Below are 19972 nucleotides of genomic sequence, written 5' to 3'. Positions count from 1 at the left end.
TTTTGTTTAAAGGAGAATTAGAACCAGTGGAATTGTATTTTTGTATTTTTCATGATCATTTCTTCGGTTCTTGCCTGCCAACGGACACCACAGGATACAAGACTGATTGTAATGTGCTCTCCTTTTGTTACTAGGTCTGTACTTCTAATTCTGAGCTTGTCTGTGTCACTGGGAGTATCAGATAATTTGCTTGGAAGGAAACCTCTGACATGCTGAGCGTTAGTTTACTCAGCAAAAAAGCATCTGTGCAGAAAAGCTTATTGATTACTCTGAGAATGCAACTTAACTGTACTGAAAGGCCTATGTGGGTCAGAGCATATATTCTGGATTAGTAAATTAAGATGATTCTGTGTTTGAATGTGTATGCTATATGTGAAATGAATGATGTCTAAAAGGATTCAGTCCCATTAAGAATATATATTCACTGTCTAGATTGTTTCATGTTTCTTTGTCTCTCCCAAAACCTTCTTCCTTTAAAGAAATTTTAAAAAAGTAAAATTGTAACAGATGGAAACAGGTTTGATGAATTTTTGTCTAATTTGAAATATCAACACATCATTTTGAAGTGTATCTTTTAAATGTACCTAATATGGGTACGCATGCAACAGCAGAGTTGTGTATGTCCTGATTCTCTTCTGTGCTTTAAGTCAGGAGGTTTTGCTACCAAGTCAGTGTCTGCTGCAAGAATGCTTATTTGATGTAAATATTATCTTCTGTAAACAGAAATTGTATCAAACAGGTATTCAACAAATCACTGCACTCTGCTTTTAAACAGCTTGCGCTGACCTGCTCAGGGGATGTTATCTGCAAGGGGGAGAGAGACAGTGAAGGATTGCTCTGGAGAGTGTTTTGCTCACATTACGATTAAACTGCACTTAGGAAGCTGTGCAGAAGTGGGCATCTTTGTAATTCATTTTGTGCTGCAGTTACTATGTTTCTTACCCTTTCAGTGGATGGGACCTTAAGATGTGGAAATAAGGGAAAAGGGGATTAATTGCAGGGGATTCTGGTCTCTCTTTTTTTAATACTTACCACTATTTCTGTTCTATTTTTTGTTTCCAGTTACAAGAAAACACATGAGACCCTGAGCCATGCAGGACAAAAAGCAACAGCAGCTATCAGCAATGTAGGAACTGCTATCAGCAAGAAGTTTGGAGATATGAGGTACAGGGATCTCCTGCTTCTCTGGTCTTATTTTGAGGACAAAAAGTATAAGTCATCTGTCAGCTCTTCCTTTCCTTCTACATTAGTGTTTTAAAGGTTCAAGTAGTTTGTAGTCAGAGTATTTTATGACATTCATGGTGTCAACCAAAAAGAAGGGATAAGAATGAATGAAGATATAATTCTTATTTGAGTCCTGGTTTAAAAAAAAAAAAGTGCAGTCTGAAATCCCTTTGGAATAATTTTGCAAGCTCAAGGAAAAGTACAAGTAAAATGGAACAAAAAATAGCTGTTAGATCTTTATTAACCCAATTTTATTCATACTTGGATTCTGGAGACCAACATCATCTGAAGAAAACAAGCCTGCCTTGGAGCTGCTTGTAGAAAGATAAATCAAAAAAATATTTCAAGTTATTTTTTATCAGCTTTTTCAAGATGTAGAAAGGCAAAGTTTTGTTCTGCAGTTGTATGTATGAAAAAAGATACGATGAAAGTAACAGGAGTTAAGGTCAGGAGAAAAATGGTCACTTAAATGCAACTTAAATGTCAGGCTTTATATTGTTGATGTATCTTTGAAAGTGTTGATCTTAAAGTTCCTCAGAATGAGAGCATAAATGAAGAAATCGTACCCTGTAAACCAGCACTTCAGTTTTCAGCTTGGTAGCAGGATTACAGAACTTCTCAAGTGTTTCAGGGAGTTGATTTTTTGTGATTAAATAAATGGACATGGGTAACTCTACAATATGTTGTTTAAGCTGCAGAATTAGGGTCTCATTTATTAGAGATATTGGTATATACTCACTTTTTTGGTCATTTTGTAATGTATGAGGTAACCATATCCTAAGATCTGTTTGAATCCATTTTACAGTATTTCAAATATATATGGGGTTTTTTTTGCTGCAAATGGCTGAAGCATAGTTCTTGGCAGCTAAAACTTATTTTTTCCACTTTTTTTTTTTTTAATCTGAATCTTAAGAAATCTTTAGAGTCACTCCTTTATACCTACCTTTTACATACAGCTTAATAAACCCTCTACAGAAGTACTACTGTTTTTCTAGGTGAAACTAAAAAAGGAAAATCTTCATCACTGTATGATCTGCTTTACAGTGTCTTTTTCCACATTGCAGTTTAAAATGGAAATCTAGTGAGCGACTTGCAGCCAGGGTATGAACATAAACTAAGAATTGTTTGACTCGATACAGTTAAACATCTATAGGTAGTATATGCCTATAAAAGGATATAAGAATAAGGAGGCATGCAGTTGCATTTTCCTAGTACATTTTTTTAGCTTTCAGCAATCTGAGAGCTGAAAACTTTCTAAAACAGAGGTTTGAGCTTTCATTTAAAAGTCTTTGAAGGGTTTTTCTTCATGAATTTATCTTTTTTTCTTTTTCTTTTAATTTATGTTAACTTGTATGAACTTTTGGCATTCATAACACCTCGTGTCTCCTCAGATGAACAGATAGTTATATGGTAAAGAAGTGTGTGGTTTGTTTGTTTGTTCATTCATTCCCTATTCTGAGTTTCCCTGGTCTTTCCTTTGATGCCTTCTGGCTCTTCTATTACGATAAACAGTGAGTGTAGTCCTTCTGCTGTCCTTCATGTCACTCATGATTTCCTGTGGTTTTATCGTATTTCACTTCAGTTCCCTCTTTTCCAGGCTGAGGCTCCAGTTGCATGAGTTGCTTTCACAAGCCTTTTTCCTACCTTTGTTTATTCTTCCTGCCTTCCCTGCATTTATAGTTGTATTCTGTATTTTTGAGAAATGCATGAGATGCGTGTGCTGCATGTGGCACCAACATATCCTCCATTTCATTTTCTGTTCTTTCCTAACACTTCCTCCTGTAAAAAAAAAAAAAAAGCCCACTGCTCAGTGAACAGGTCATGTTGCTGCTTCCATGCTTTAGATCCTACAGCAGTGACCAAAGAGTTGGTGTGCCGATACCTTGAACGCTGGCTCTTGATCATAGACGGAAGGATGACTGACAGTTCAGTACTTCTCAGGTCCTGTTGCTTGTGCTTTGCATAGGGTGTGAGATTAACTGCAAAGGCAGAAATGTCTTCACTGTAATAGAGCATGTTTTTCTTTAATATTTCCCTTAATTAATCACTGTTACCAAATTCCTTTGTCTTACCTATCAGTATCAACCCCCACCCCCATGGCGATCATGCTTCTGACTAGGGCTTGGAAAGCAGATGGGTGGTATTTATCCCATTAGCCCTTTAGCCAAGGGCTCAAAGTAGAGGCTAAGTCCATAAGCATTTTGATTAATCAAGAAGCTTGTTTCTAGTAGCTTTCTTTGATTGAAATTATTACCTTGAACCTGGTTGGGAACTTTTCAGGAAGATGTGAACTACCAGCGCTGCCATTTTTTGTGGACACCTACTGTTTTCAGTTAAGTTCTCAGGAGAGTTTTCTTGATACTTGATGATGAAGCAGCAAGCAGCATAGCTAATATCCTGTAGTTACATAAAGCATGGCATGACTTGGGCCTTCTGCATCTGCTGAACATCCTCAGTCTGGAGTAATGGTCAGTATGCTTCTCTCGGCAACAAACCTGGCCTAAGATCGTGGCTCAGCTTGGGCAAGTGCAGTTCTGTGTGGGGTCACACTGTAAACCTTATCACTTAAATAACCTGATCTTAAAAATCTTCCCCTCTCCCACTCCAATCCCAGCTGTGTTTGAGGGAGTAAGCTGTAAGGAGGCATGCAGTCTTTGTTTTACTGTTTGCTGGGCTTTTTGCTAATCCAAATAATTTTATTTCAGTGATCTAGTATATGGATTATCACCCCCCCCCCCCAATGCTGATTTAAACACACATCAGACTCTAGCTTAATTCTTTTGGTTAGGCATTAAGGCTAATAGTCACCAATGGCATCCAGATGCAAATCCCTGTTCTGCTTTTATTCAGAACAGACACTTGAAACTGATTTCTAAAATCCAGATGATCGTCATAATTCCCTGTATGTTCAGCAGTCTGGTGTATTTGGCCTTCACCCCCTGTGTGTGGTGATAGTGATTTTGAAAGGGTTTGTAGTCAGCCTGACTCTAAATATTGAAGCCTGCCGCCTTTGTGAAACAAAATTCTGTTTTCCAGGTTGCCTGCTATGTCAACTGTGCAGAGCATCACATGAAACAAATATGTTTCTGTTCCGAAGATGCAGAGTCTTAATTAATAACCTGAAAGATATTTCACCCTGGACTATGTCTAAAAATATTTCCTAAAATATCATATTTCAGAAATGGGCCAGATTGACTCCCCCGAATGTGCTATTTAGCTGTGTTAGAGTTCAAGAAGATGAAATCTAGAAGAAAGAAAGAAAAATGACAAAATTCCATGTGTCCTAAAGAACAGAGAAGCCACCCTTTTGAGACTAAGTGCTTTTGATGCAGCTGCTGTGCTTCTCTTTCATCCCCAGCCCAGCTTCCCAGTGTTGCAACTCTCTAACTTACTTTGTGCACGAATAATCATTAGCATTTTACATCTTCTAAATGCTGTATTAATTATTAGTGCTTGTAAGGTCTCTTTACAGTTGTAATGCATTCTATTTAATATTATCATGTTACTAGGAATGCAAGAAATGCATATAAAACCAGTATACACACACCTTTGCTTTGGGATACAAATCAGGCACTAGTAATATAGTTAAGATAATAGATTCTTCGTGAATAGCTCTTGTGATTAATGATATGCCATCAGGATTTTTTGTTTCCCCTCCACCCCCAGCTCATATTGTCTCCTTTAACATTTTCTGACATGGAGAAGGAAGGGAAAGGGGAAGAGGAGAGTCCCAAGTCACTCATAGGGCAATAGCAGGGGCTCAAAAATAGAGGTTACACTCTGACATTTCAACATGGCTCTTGCCATGTAGAGTACAGATGTGATACGGAGTTTAGGGTCTTTATCCCTTGCTGCTTTGCATAGTGATAAAATTTGGATCTTTTTATGCAATACTGCTGGACTGCTCTGCAGCTGTCTGTGTGGATCTAAGAGTTTCAGCCCTGTTGATGGCCTTTTTAGTAATAAGTTGTGATACCAAGTGGGAGATTTTCTGATTTTTTTTGTTTGCTTTAAAAATTAAATAAATAAATAAAGGAAACTATGGACACTACACTACAACAGGCACACTACCACATACATTACTACTACACAGGTAAATGCATTTCAAGATTAAGCTGACAAAGGCATGCATGCAAATCAGGATATCAGCAGTTACACTGCTTTATACATCCTTCATTCAACTGTCGCATACATTTTCTTTAATGACATGATCACACAGACCCCTTTCAAATTCAGCGCCTGGGATGAGCCAGCTCTCAAGATGAATGAAGTTAATATAATGCCTCATTCCTGCCAGGAGTTGGAAGGCACGTATGGAAAGACCAAAGACTGCAGAGAGGGAGAGCTCGGGGGCATGACTGTGGCTGTTAACTGTGCCCCTCAGAGATGACAGGAATCAGCACAGAAGGCATAGGAGGTCCCAGAGGGGTGGAGGAAGGCAAAGTTCATCCCTCTGGAAAGGGCCGAGGGAAGTTCTGGGAAATACAAAGCAGATTCTGGGGGAAGGCATTAACCTGTTACTTTCTACGTGTCTAGAAGATAGCATGATGGCAAAAACATAACAGGGTTTGTCAAGAGCAATTATCTTGAACTGTGACAGCACCTGTCATAGAGGACGGAGGGGAGGCAGGAGATGGGATAGAGCTTGACTTTGTTAAGGCTGCCCATACTGTTTTCACAGAACTAGAGAAATACAGTTTAGGTGTTAGTGCTTTAGCAGGAAGAGGGCATAGGAAAATTATACTCAAAGAGTAGGTCTCAGTAGCTCACCATAATGTGGGATTTTGCAGGCATCTGTCCCGAGTCTGTTACTCTTCAGGATTTTCATGACTGGTTTAGATGATGGCATCATGTGTGCACTTAAAATCCCCAGATGACTGCAGTGGGAGGGAACGCAAGCACTTCAGACACCAGGATTAGAATTCAAAATTATTTAAAATGATAAAATAAAATTCGGTGTAGGAAAGTGTAAGGTGCTTTATTGACAGATGGAACAAAAATCAAAAGCAGAAATGGGGAGCACTGACCAGCCAGCTTTGCAGATAAGGGCCTAGCAAGTGCTAGGCTAGTGGCTCACAAATGCAGCTGAACAGGGGCACAGGTTATTTCTGAAGGCTGTGAAATCTCTCTCACTGGAAGTTTTTAGAAGCAGGTTAGGCCAATATCTGTTAGAGATGGCTCAGGTGTAATTAATCTGCTTTAGTGCTGTGGGAGTTGATATTTGCTGTGCCTTTACTGTTGTGCCTTTTTGGGTTTTTCTGTTGTGGTCGAGGTGGAATTTTTTGTACAGCCTTTTGCTGTGCATTTCCAGGATTTCTGTGATCTAGAGATGTTCTGGGCACTTAAAACTGTTGCTGAACTCATTGGGAGCTGAATTCCTTGAAATATTGTAGCTGTCATACCCATAACTACCATTCTTAAACCTCTGTGTCTCTGATACCCCCTATAAAGGAAATAGTAATACTGTCTTGCTTCAGAACGTAATTTCATAAGCATTTCTTTTGCTGATGGGTGAAGCAGTTGTTTTCTCTCATTTCTACTGACGCTCGCCCCTTCATTTGTGCTGGTTTTTGTAGCTCTGCAGTAACACAGATTTCGTTATTGTATGGCTGTACAAGTATCTGTGTTAGCATGGAGAAGGGGGTGGCTGTTACTGGGAGTCAGCAGGTAGTAAAAAAGGAGGCTACCTGTGGCAACTGTATTACTTAAGCTGGTCTAAGCAGAAATGTGTTGTGAAGATAAATCCATGAAGGTTTGAGAAGCACCAATATACATGATGATGAGCCCTGTAAATAACCCTGAAGAAATCAATGCTTTTCTTCAGAGCAAGGTATGAATACTGTGCAGTAAGTAATGCATCACACCACGCATTGAAAAAGGACGTGAAAAATAAGTATTGAAGAGATGGTAATTAAGTGTGCACCATCTATCTGGCTCACTGCATGAGGCAGGTGTTCCCTTGAAGTGGTCTGTAATTAAAGACTACATCAATAACACACAGATGAAGGAGAGGCTGTCTGCCTCATCATTTGTCGACTTTCGAACCTTAATGACATCCTTTGAATATTGTATATCAGCGTGCCTCTCCCAGTTCTGCTGCCTTAATTAAGTTTCTTGTGAGCTGGAAGACAGTGTCAAAGTGTTTCAAGTATTGTTTTCAACAAGGAAGAAGTATGTTAGAAAATGTCATTTTATGAATTAAAAGCCCTTTATTTCTTCCATACCCTTCTCAACTGAGAGATGATTAAGAAATCCAGAACGAAAAAAGACTGCTGCTGATATACATGTACAATTCCAGTTCACCTGGAATTGAATGAGATTAAGGTAGGATTTTGGGAGGAAAGCCAGTTAACATTGTTTAAATCTGATCTAATGAAGAGAACACAAAGTTTTAGCAGACAAAACTTCTGTTCTTTGTTGCACACAGAATAGGTGATTGCATAGTGAAGGAGTGTGTGAAATTTTTTGCTTTGAAGGAATCTCAACTGATCCACATTCTTGTGTGAATTCCTGCATCAAGATTTGAGTGCAAATGATTTATTTTTCTCAGGCAGCTTGACATGCCACAGACATATATGTATATTTTTGTTACATTTCCGTAATACTTTTAACTCTTGCTTTTCTTTCCTTGTGCATCCACCACAGATCGCATTCAATTGGGTAAGACACGTTAATCTCCTCGAATACTGCCTCTGTATTTGACAGGATTTATTTTATGGAATGTAATGCAGTAACCTCTTTCCTTTCGGCATCGTTATATATGATAAAAACATATGCTATTTAAACTGTAATGCCTCATTTTTACAGCACGGTGAGTATAATGAGGAAAGGACTGGACTAAGTGGCTACAGTGAGTTTACCTTGCTCTTGAGTAGATTAGTCTCAAATTCAAATGAACCCATTCAAAAGATGTTGCTCTTGGGAAAACCTATTTATATGTAATCTCATTCTCTCAACTATCTTTTCTGTTGGAGGTTGGAACATAAACAACAAATACTCAGGAAAAATTCTGTTCAGCCACCAGAGTTTTATAAAGATGGTATGAAGTATTTAATTGCCTCCTCTTCAAGAAAGCAAACGTATGTTAGTCATGAAGCGTACACAGTGACTCTTTAAAAGTCTTGAGTCCTGGTGAAATTTCCAATAGTAGGCTAAGTTCTTAACATGATTAAAGGGCATTTTTATATTTAGAGCTTGAATTTATTGAGGCTGTAAAGCACTTCAGTGTATGATTGTGGTGGGTTGACCCTGGCTGGACACCAGGTGCCCACCAAAGCCAGTCTATCGCTCTCCTCCTCAGCTGGACAGGGGAGAGAAAATATAACAAAGGGCTCGTGGGCTGAGATAAGGACAGGAGAGATCACTCACCAGTTACCATCACAGGCAAAACAGACTCAACTTGGGGAAAATTAAATCAATTTATTACCAATCAACCAGAGTAGGGTAATGAGAAATAAATCCAAATCTCAGAACACCTTCCCCCCACCCCTCCCTTCTTCCCGGGCACAACTTCACTCCCGGATTCTCTACCAACCCCCCCCAGCAGCACAGGGGGACGGGGAATGGGGCTTACGCTCAGTTCATCACACGTTATTTTCTGCCGCTTCATCCTCCTCAGGGGGAGGACTCATCACACTCTTCCCCTGCTCCAGCGTGGGGTCCCACCCACGGGAGACAGTCCTCCATGAACTTCTCCAACGTGGGTCCTTCCCACGGGCTGCAGTTCTTCACGAACTGCTCCAGCATGGGTCCCTTCCACGGTGTGCAGTCCTTCAGGCACAGACTGCTCCAGCGTGGGTCCCCCGCGGGGTCACAAGTCCTGCCAGAAAACCTGCTCCGTGGGCTCCTCTCTCCACAGATCCGCAGGTCCTGCCAGGAGCCTGCTCCAGCGCGGCGTTCCCACGGGGTCACAGCCTCCTTCGGGCATCCCCCTGCTCCGGCATGGAGTCCTCCCCGGGCTGCAGGTGGAGATCTGCTCCACCGTGGACCTCCCTGGGCTGCAGGGGGACAGCCTGCCTCACCATGGTCTTCCCCACGGGCTGCAGGGGAGTCTCTGCTCCGGCACCTGGACCATCTCCTCCCCTCCTTCTGCACTGACCTGGGGGTCTGCAGGGTTGGTTCTCTCACATGTTCTCACTCCTCTCTCCAGCTGCCGTTTCTGTCTGTCCCAGCAACTTTTTTTCCTTCTTAAATCTGTTTTCCCAGAGGCGCTACCACTATCGCTGATGGGCTCGGCCTTGGCCAGCGGCGGGTCCGTCTTGGAGCCGGCTGGCATTGGCTCTGTCGGACATGGGGGAAGCTCCCAGCAGCTTCTCACAGAAGCCACCCCTGTAACCCCCCTGCTACGAAAATCTTGCCACACAAACCCAGTACAATTTTATGCGTGCTGGAAGATTCTATAAGCTGTCTGGCTTTATGTCAGTTCACCCACCAGAGGGGCTGAACAGCCCCAAATCCCCTGCAGTCCCTCTGGCCTCGTAGCATTGCCAGTGCACAGGACAGCTCAAGAACAATTTTTCTGTTCAGTTAAGTGATCCTAATGTGGACTCTTACTTCACTGAGAAAACTTCAAAGTGGGGCATAGATTGACCTTCCTATCTCACTCTGACATGACACCGAAGTGTAATATTTAGCGATGTTTGTCACAAAGGATCTCTGTTCTCTGCCTGCGCACTGATCACCATCACAGGCATGTATATCTATAAAAAAGCTTAATGTTTTAGGCTTCTAGTAAAAGAAGATGTTGTGACTGTTCCTATAACTTGCATCCTTACCTCTTTAGAGAAATTAAAAGATGAACTCAATAAAATATACACTTAGTATTCAGATTGTCTGTCACATGCCATCCCTCAGCTGTGTGAATTTAATTTGGCACAATGTAATCTTCTTACTTAAACCTTCATATTTGGAATGTTTTGCTATTAGAAGAGGAGCAGTTGATGCTGAAATACTTCCAAACTCTTATTTTTGCCTATTTTTCATGTGTTACAAGACTAAAATGGCAAGCATGCTTGTTTAATTTAACTAGGATTGTTAAAGATTTGCTGCACTTGTGAAATGTTTGGGCTAATCTTTCGTAAGTCTTAAAAATGATGTGCAAAATTGAACATGAAACATTTGCATTGTCTGCTGTCAGTTCTTGTCTGTCTGAGCTTAGCAGAACTCTTAAAAATATACACAACAGCAAACAGTTCATGTAAGATCTCTGTCCCACCTGCTTGCCAAATAGCTCTTTCTTCCCCCCGCCCCCATTTCTGATTTTGTGTGAGTATGGACACAGTGCTGCCCTGAATTTGTATAGTTTAGAACAAACACGCGTGCTGTTTATATGAAAGCTTTCATTTTTTTTAATGCTATAATCATACTTTGCTTGATTGCAGCCAAATGTTGGTGTCCCTTGAAGTAAAGCTCTCACTGTTCTCCGTCAGACCAGGCTGCAGCTGTCAGTCAACACTGAAAGTAGCCACGCATGAATTTTTGAAACAATACATACCCTTGCAGTGCACAATTTACTTACAGTGTTCAGATCTAAATGTACTTATGGACAGTTCTTACACTTCAAATAAAGATTCATATTCAGAACAGACCTGATGCTTCCCAGCAGCAGGGAACAGGTGATGCTATGATGGCAGAGTTGGCTTTGGTGGTTCAGGTGGGAGAATGTAAGTCAAGCGGTTACAGTGGGTGTCCATCTGCAGGGTTAAAAGTGTGCAAGATCTCTGAGTGATGGAGAAGCTCCGTCCTCCGCTTGCCAACCTTCCGATGCTCTTGCTGCTGGGGAGTCTGAGGAGGGAAATGTTGCAAGAAGAGCTGGAGGAGAGCTGTGGAAAACAGCTTTCTACCCTTGGTAATGCTGAGGTGTGACAGGGGAGGTGGAATGTCCTAGAGGGATGGGGACAGCAACTGCTGCAGCTGAGAGAGCTGCCTCTCTGGTTCCACAAACCTCTTGTTCAGGGAGCCTGTTGTGCAGGAGCCTATAGAAGTTGGGAGCCGGCTATTTGAACTGTGTACGTTGTACATGCAACAAAGGTAATCGCCTGCTTATCCTACTGCCTTGAACCGGCTCCGTTTATGTTCACAAACCCGAGGTGTTCTGTACTCACCCAACACAGAGCTGGTCGTCTGTCACTGCAGAACACAGAGGTGGCTCTCTGTTCCTCTGTCACATGTTGCGTGTCTCTGTAGATAGCAGGGGTCTGCATCATTTAAATGGATATTGCCAGGAACTGTTCTGCATCGTTCTTTTGAGCCCTATTAAATGGCTGATTGGTTGACACGAGAATGTGGTGGTAAGGTCTTCGGTGCTGAAAGTGAGCTGGAATTCACAGGTGAGTTTGACAAGCTGTTGCCATCAGGAGAGGAAGAGTACCAGCACTCTTGAAAATAGGTATATATATTTTGAAAGTTAAGTTAAAAAAATAAAAATGGTATGTTGTAATCATGTTGCAAACTGGATTTTACAGCTTTTTTACCTTATCTTTTGCTTTCATCCCACAGTTACTCTATTCGCCATTCCATAAGCATGCCTGCGATGAGGTAATATGCTACCCATATTCTGTTTGCTATGGTGATGTTCAACAGTGTAATGAGGGGGGATTTGCACACTTTGATCCTGATCCTGCAGTTTTCAGTTGGATGAATAGTCCCACTTCAATCAATTAAGGTTATTCATGTAGATAAGGGCTGCAGGAGAGGCCATCTGTGGGTTTTTTCCTTTTAATTGTATTAACTGTTTAATCTCTTGTACAAGCATTTGAGTAAATGAAGCAGTTCTGAGATGTATTTGGGTGGTTGATTGTTACCAGCTTTGTATTACTGAATCTGAAATTCACTTGTTTTGCTGTCTCTAGAACATCATCCAAAGCCCATTAATGTCAGAGTTGCTTTCCACTCCAGCAGGCTTTGGATCGTGCTCCTATGGAGAGATTTTATATAAGTGCTTTCATATTTTAATGGCTATAATCATGCTTTACTTGACTGCAGCCAAATATTGATGTCTGTTCAAGCAAAGCTCTGTCTATTTTCAATAAAATTAGGATTCAGCTTTCTTTTTACCCCCTTAGCCTCTAAATACATGAATATCCCCACTCCCTGCCAAGCATGTGTGGAAAACAAATCTCCTAACTATATGATAGATGCTAAGTCATTCAACTTCAGCAAGTGGATAGTTTAAGGCAAGCATTCACCAGTGTGACCTACGGGTCAAATGTCAGTCATAAAACTCAGTTTCTCTCTCCTTTTGACCCTTCTTGCCCTATGAAAAGTTTGTCACCTATTTAACAGAAACCAAAAGTAAATCTGCATTATTTTTCCAACTGGCTTCTGTTTGCCCTTTCCTTAAATTAGGGTCAGTTTAACTTAGTCTGATGAGGGATGTGATGTAAATGTATTTGCAGAAATAGAGGCCATCATCATGCTCCTGGTAAGTTCAAAGGATGTGCAAAGACGATGAACTGCAAAACTAAAGTTTTAGCAGCCATTGGCTTCATCGCTTTGCAAAATGAAGCGCAGGCTCCTGCATGTGTTTGCTTTTCCCCGTGGATGACACAGAGGCATGGGCACCTGCGGGGGTAAAGTGGTTCTGCCTCACTGTTCCACTGTTAGGGTACCTTCCATTACGGTTAAAGGTCACTGTTATGTTTTATTTCATGTATGAACAAACGGATGTAGTGTTTTTAGTCTATTCTGTTGGCCATGTTGTTAGTAGTTACCACTGCGCTTTCAGTGCTAGTAGTTCCTATAATCTCTTTCTGGATATACCACAATAGACAGGTGAAGAAAAGCTGAAGAACTAAACACTATTAAGTAACTGCTTCATTATACTGCACTGGGCTTAGAGAGATCCTGTCCCCGCTTTGTTTCTTATGGTAAAGAAAATACAAGAGGAACCCTGCTGGACAACAGTTTCTGAGCTGCAGAGTCTTCACTAATAGTGAAGCACAAAGTATGCTATAATTGAGCTCTCAGTTGTCAAGCAAGGAGCAGAGAACCAGAAGAAGGTCCCCGCTGTAGATTTGCCCAGGTCCTTTGTGCTGGCTGAACTGCTGAAGGAGGAGACAAGCTTTTGTACTCACTCCAGCTTGACTGTTTCTAGCATGTAGAATCCCTCTCTACATGGGAGAGGGATTATCAGCAGTGGGGAGGCTGCTGCAAAACGGGGAGAAGCAACATCCATCTAAGCAGCTGAGGGGCAACTTGAGTACAGATCTCTATGGGGAACCGTACTGTCACGTTAAAACAGCATATGCATTATATTCATAATACTACGTGGCAGATACTAGTTGTAGTCAGTATGTTCTGTTTGCAGGAAGAAATGTAAAAAACTGAATGCATTTAAAATGAGACAGAAGCTGCGTTTCAAGTTTTGAAGAAAGAAAAAGAATGAATGAACAAGGTTGTCAGGCAAGCCAGCAAACCAAATATGTAATTTGCTTTAAGAAGGAAAATCACAGCTGTTGTCTTTTTAAAAAATTCTATTAAGATATGTTTGTTTTCCCAAAAACAGTGTCGTGTTCTGTTCTACGGGGAGTGAAAGGCAGAGAAAAGCTTAGCTTTGTCAGAGGGGCACCCATGGAACATAAGTCGTCCTAAAGTCTTTGTCTTTGAAAGCAGCAGGATACACACCTGTGGTCACAAAATCCTGGATTGGGGGTCAGGATTCCTCAAAGGCATTTGGGACCCACTTCCTATGTAGTTCTAATCTCCTCCATCCTAGCCTCAGGACATTAAACTGTCATCTTTTTAATTATGTAGATTATAAACTTGCTCATCAGCTGAAAAAAATGTTAATTTCTTTACAGCGACACCACACATGGATAACACCATAGAAATGCAGCACTACAGCCAGCATTCTCTGGTTGTTCTTCTGAGAACACGATAAATGAATCAGAGGGTAGGCAGGCCCGTCACTGGTTTCAATTACTAGGCAGGTTCTGCTTTTGCAAATTTGTAGCTAAAAAAATACTCATTCAATTACTGTAATTGGATTTGACTGACAGAGCACAAGTGACTGTTCATACCCTATCAGTCCACAGCCCTGTGCCGCCAGCCAGCCTTCATTCTGTCCTAATGTTGTTGCCTGGTAAGAGCTGATCAAATTGTGGAGTTACCCCATTACGTTTGCAACTGACTCTTCTTCTTTCCTTCAACTTTCTTTTTCTCCTAGGAATTCTCCAACATTCAAATCGTTTGAGGAGAAGGTTGAGACCACTGTCACAAGCCTTAAGGTAGAGATTAGAGTCCGAGTTACATGGGTGTGCTTGTTAAAGTGTAACAGCTTAGTTGTCCCTATCATTTGTACAGGAGATGGGTTGAATTCGCCGTTCCATCAAGAATTTCATGGAACTGCAAAAGCACTAATGGAAAATGAAGGCAGTATGCAGAGAAACAGTCTTTCTCTGCTTCGTTCGTAAGAAATTACTTCTGTTGTCTGCCGGAGTAAACAAATGGTCTCAGAAATGCCAAAAATACAGCCATACGAAAAGGGAAAGCAGAGACATCTCTTAAGGTGTGGCCATGGTTGATGATGCTGGGCAAGGCAGAGCCATGTGGAGATGCAAGGTCAGATTTTGAAAGCAGTGTGGCCTCATGAGCTTTGCGCTGTGCCCTGCCAGACGCAGCCACGTGCCTGCGGAGTGAACTTCATCCCTGAGCTGAGATGTACACGCCAAGTGCCCCTTACTCAGCTGGTGAGAGCTGTCGTGTAACTCGGGTGCGATTCACACTACCTGTGTGGCTCTTAGCACTGAGCTCATCTTTCTTTAATGCAGGTGTGTTTCATTTCAATGTTTTGTCTGGATTTAAAATTTCAGAACTGTATAGACCAATTTGCTGTGAGATCTGATGGCAAAGTTACCGGTTATCACTAACAGCACTTGTTAAGGCTCTTATTCAGCAGGACAGAGCATGGCAAATTTGCAGTGAGCTAATCTTTGCTGCATGCTAAGGCACATTCAAGGGGGGGAACAAGAGGGTTTGTCTCCTAATGGTTCTTATTCATCAGATAAACTCAAGCTTGCTCATAAAAAGGCATTTTACTTTGCTGCGATAGAAAGGGTCCAACATATTCCAAGTACAGTCTGTCAGTGGACAAGGGCCAAATTGTTCACCCCTCATTTTACAGGGAACTGAAAATACTAGGTTAACATCAAAGGGCATTACAACTTGTCAAGGATTAAAAAGGCAAGAAAATGGCCTTCCACTTGGGACAGAAGGACATTCCTTCTTACAGAAAATGCAAATTACAGCTAGAACTGAAGCAGCAGGTGCACAGGGAAGCTCTGTCTTTGCCATGCCACTGTGAAATCGTACAGCACATAAAATTTTCCAGTCAGTGTCTGAGGAAAGTAAGCAGTAGAGAGCTTGATGTATTTTTATGTTTCTAAATAAGTATGTCCATCAAAGAATGCAGAGTTGCTCTATCATTTTCAGATTTTGAGCGTTCACATTTATTTAGTGGTAGGCTGTTCTGGCAACTTTAAGTCATGATATTGTAGGGTTAACGTCATCGCCATTGCACTGTGTCAGAGAAGGAAGCGTCATCTCTGTTTCACAGGTGGGAGGCAGCATCCCAGGGAAGACTAGAAGCATCCCAAGGAGCCAGAACAGAACACAGACCTCCAGAGCCTCAGCTCGGTGCCTGTATGCACTTTCATATGCATTCGTTTCACCTTAGCTGCAAATGCTTTTTATACTCGACCTCACTGTAGGAGAAATCGTTCATGCAGTGGGGTGCATCAGCTTGGAAGGTCTGAATTCCTGTCTGTTGCAGTCAAGCGTATCGCTTGCTTATTTCTTTATGTTCCTTCTACCCATTTAGGTGAGGGATGCAGCTCATTGGAACATGTGAGGCCTGAAATGGATTTTTTTTTTTTTTTTTTTTTTCATTTTTCACTACTCACAAGTTAAAAGAAACTACACCGGAGAAGTGCAGCACCTTTTGTACCCATTTAGTCATTCAGTTGCTAAACCTACTCTCAGGGCTTTTAGTAGTAGTTCTAGCTCCCAAGTTGCTTCTAGACTAGACTCCACAAATCCATTCCTCCTACACTTACAGCCAGCCTGTGAAAGGGACATCTTAAAGCCTTTTGCTTTGCTTTGAGGACTAAAGGACAAACGTGAGTGATGTCCTTTCTGCATCAGGGGTGGGGTGTCTGTTTCCAGTCACCTCAGTGTGCCATTCAGAAAGAGGAAAAATCAATTCAAACTGCACAGCTCTGAAGACCATTTCTTCTCACTGTGATCTGCTTGAGGAGCCTGATCTTGTTTTCCTGATTAAGCAAAGGCGTTCTTCTAGAGGAGACTATTTGTCACGCCAGCTCTTAGCCTATGATGTGTTCAGGGTGCCTTTACATCATCCTTTAAGGAATCTTTAGTTAAGCAGGACAAAACAAGAAGTCTTGAGTCTAAAGTCATCTTCCACATCCCGTGAAACCTTCATTGTCCATCTTCAGTGGCAAACCCACTGACATTTTCTGAAATATTTTTTGTCTGTATTCTCTTTCCTTCTTTCATTTCTTTACTAGGCAGTGGCTGCTTTTTCACTGCAAGTTCAGGCCTACCAGCATTTAACAATATATGTATTTTGTATTGCGGTTGGCAAAAATGAGTGATGGACCGATAACTTTCTGAAAGTCAGCACAGCCCACTAGACTGGATACAGATACCTCTCGAGATGGGAACTTCTAATAACTGTGACTCAAACTGTCAGAGCAACTATCAAGCCTACTGCTACCTTGTTTTATTGAACTCTCAAGCTAGGCAAGCTCCTGTGCTAGCTGATGAAACAAAGGATTACATAGGATTAACCCTTTGGAAACTTAGGACACAAAATTCATTTAATTAAAATAATCTTCCTTAAGCATTCAGTGGCTGACAGGCTGGAAAAAATGCCGGCTTGTCTTTAAGTCCTGCTGCTGTTCTAGGATGGAGTAAAACATTTTGTCCTATTTTCGGGCTTGAATCAACTTCGAGTGGGCATATCGGCAAGCCAAGCCGTAAAAGAACGTTGTCTTACCAAGACAACCCAGTCAAAACAGCTTTGTCTCTTCATCACTTAGTCTTGACCATTTCCAAATTTTTAGATAAAGCTCTGTCTTTGTTATGAAAACTATTTCATAGATCTAGTCATGTTGGGTTTTATTTTTAATACTTATATTTACAAATACAGCAAACAAGCATTTTCAAAGTAGGTGACCTGTGAGCACGTTGTCATAGGTTTCATTGATGCAATTTGATATCTCCCCCTGCCCCCCACCCAGGAAAGTGCTGTGGGCAGTTTTATATATCAGTATCTAGATAGCTACAAGTACCTAAAGGGAGAGAAGCTGCTGGTTTTGTTCTTTGGTTACTATATTCCTTCTACTGTCCAAAATCCCAGTACGGTTTATGTATTTTGAGAGCAGCTGTGTTATCATTGCTGGCCAATGGGCCACTTCACTCAGCAAATGAACCAGTTCATTTTAATACCCATCTCTTACTCAGCCTGTGTAGAACCAGAGAAAACAGTGAAACCAGTGGGAGCTACTCTACATGTAAAGAACTGCACTAAGTTTACTGGTAGGATTTAGGATCCTGCCTGGGATCTGCTTAGGGACTGGTTCCTTTAAGTGTATGAAAAATGCCACTGGCAGATGTTATGATTGCAGCCTGGAAGTTTAGATATAGGGGAGGAAAGGGGCTGCTTTATTTGACTGTTTTTATAGCTTTCGTTCTAAGAAAAACCCAACCCCACGTGTTCTCTGCCTGCTTCGAACAGTTCCCAGCCCTCCATGGCCACGGCGTGGAATGCAAATGGGACTTGCTACACAGTGTGAGCAGAGGAACTTGCTGTTCTCTTTGTTTGCCTTCTTTCAGACCAAGGTTGGTGGGACAAGCCACACCGGGGGCAGTTTTGAAGAAGTTCTCAGCTCTACAGCCCATGCCAGCGCTCAGAGCTCTCTTGCTGGCACCCGCCTCCCTGAGAGTGAAGAAGAGCTGCAGTGTTAGACCGCAGGCCTTCCCGAGCCTCACACACCTCTCCTCAGAGACTTGCCCAGCCAGGGATTTTTAGACCTGCCTCGCCACCCAACTTGTGCAACAAGGTTTTGTCAGCTTTGGAAAATTGCCTCCCTGGCCTTGTGCTGGAGAAACGTGTCCTCTGTGTGTGTTGGATGGGCCGTTTTATCATCAGGTACTTTGTACATCATAGAAACCCCTTATATGACTTATAATGCTCTAAATTCTATGTTAAGTGACCAAAACAGTTTTCATTTTCACGTACCTTCCCTCCAACAATCTCCAAGTCTCTGTTTCTTATTTCTTTTAGTTTACTGTTTTCTATCATCTGTTGGGTTTCCAACTCCCCTCTCAGTGCCACAGCAGACAGATGGACCTAGAGCTGTGCAAAGATTGCTACTGCCAGCAATAGTCCATATACCAGCTGTCTACCAGCCATACCAGGTGCCCTTTGCTCAGGAGTGTCTGTACACGATCTATTTCCTAGCGGAATTAAAATCACTTATTGTCACAAAAAGGTTTTTCTCCTTCGCTGGTACAGTCTGGCATTGCCCTCTGCCCATTAGTCAGCAGTTAAGGAGGACAGGAAGAGACACCCAGTTATTCATATAGAAACTGAACTGATCACAACTGCTGATTTAAGATGATCATTGTAGCTGGAAAAGCTTCAGTTTAAAAATATGTTCCATTGCTTGCTCTCTGTGGTTTGGTAAGACTTGATGGTAGAAGTTAATTACAAAAGGAAGTGGAGCGGAGGGAAGCTCTAATATTTTTGCCTCCGTATTTTCCCCTCAAAAAAAAGAGAAGGTATATTTAATGAGCTTCAGGCATGATACAGCCTTAAGTGAAAGAATACAAACCCAACAATTGGCTCCAGATGTGCCACAGGTCAGAGAGCCCATGCCTTCAGTCTGCATTTCAGAGCTGCTCGCATAAACCCTGTTATGTTACAATACACAGGATGAGTAGGTACTTCACTTCTGTCAAATTTTGTTGTGCTTCACTCCAGGACATAATTCCCCCAACCACATTATATCTGTCTGCTTAATCACCAGGAGCCAGTCATCTCTCAGCTTTGATTCAGCATGTTCTCTTGCATCCTTGTAACATTTTGTGAAAGAAAAAAGAGCAGCACACTTGTGACACTATCTTGCTGTCTAGTGAGCACTTGTCAGTCTGCATGTTGCATTACTCAGTTCACCAGACTGAGGTGAGCACAACTTTTATCAGTCAAGTATAAACAAGATGGAAAACAGTCTGGCTACTTTCAAAATGGATGCATTTTTTGAGCATAAGCCAAAGCTTTGAATCAGCGTTAGTGAGTTTGACATTACAGACTGCTTAAAATCTTGTCAGAAAACTTGGCTTTAAGTGATTTTTTTTTCCTGTGTGGCTTTTGTTATAGTTTTTACGAAGTTGGAAGTACTTTCGTAATGTTCTACTGGACAGAAGTTAACTTTGGACATTTATATCAAATGCCTCTTTAGTGTGATTTTTAGCATGGAAGCAAATCTAATTAGCTTTTTTTAGTACAGTTTTCCTGTGACGGTTTGCTAGCTTGTTTTATGTGGATTTGTGCATAAATGTGAATTTATTTAAATGAAGATATTAATGGTCAACTTAGTTTGTGTAAATTAAGTTATTGATATTCTTATTAAATTTCTCTCTTACTCTTTTGTACTTTGTGATGGGTATTACTGTGCATCTCTAAGCCTTGGTATGTCACAGCAGAGGATCAAAGTAAATGGCAAGA

At 41.5% G+C, this 19972-nt stretch overlaps 1 protein-coding gene across 3 annotated transcripts in view; it reads left to right on the top strand.

The window, feature by feature from the left end:
* TPD52L1 (TPD52 like 1) overlaps positions 1-19899 on the top strand; it is a 61522-nt gene extending 41623 nt beyond the window's left edge. For 2 of the 3 annotated variants that reach the window (XM_052781161.1, XM_052781163.1), the window contains exons 4-8: positions 1063-1164; positions 7870-7884; positions 11722-11760; positions 14390-14450; positions 18079-19899. In XM_052781161.1, coding sequence (XP_052637121.1) covers positions 1063-1164; positions 7870-7884; positions 11722-11760; positions 14390-14450; positions 18079-18210 — 349 coding nt within the window. In that variant the 3' untranslated portion in view covers positions 18211-19899. The remainder of the gene's footprint in view (positions 1-1062; positions 1165-7869; positions 7885-11721; positions 11761-14389; positions 14451-18078) is intronic. The other variant, XM_052781162.1, reaches the window with a different exon arrangement.
* The last annotated feature ends 73 nt before the right edge of the window (positions 19900-19972 follow it).

This window comes from Harpia harpyja, chromosome 3, assembly GCF_026419915.1.
Source record: "Harpia harpyja isolate bHarHar1 chromosome 3, bHarHar1 primary haplotype, whole genome shotgun sequence".
Lineage (NCBI taxonomy): Eukaryota > Metazoa > Chordata > Aves > Accipitriformes > Accipitridae > Harpia > Harpia harpyja.
This window is presented reverse-complemented; position numbering and strand designations above follow the sequence as displayed.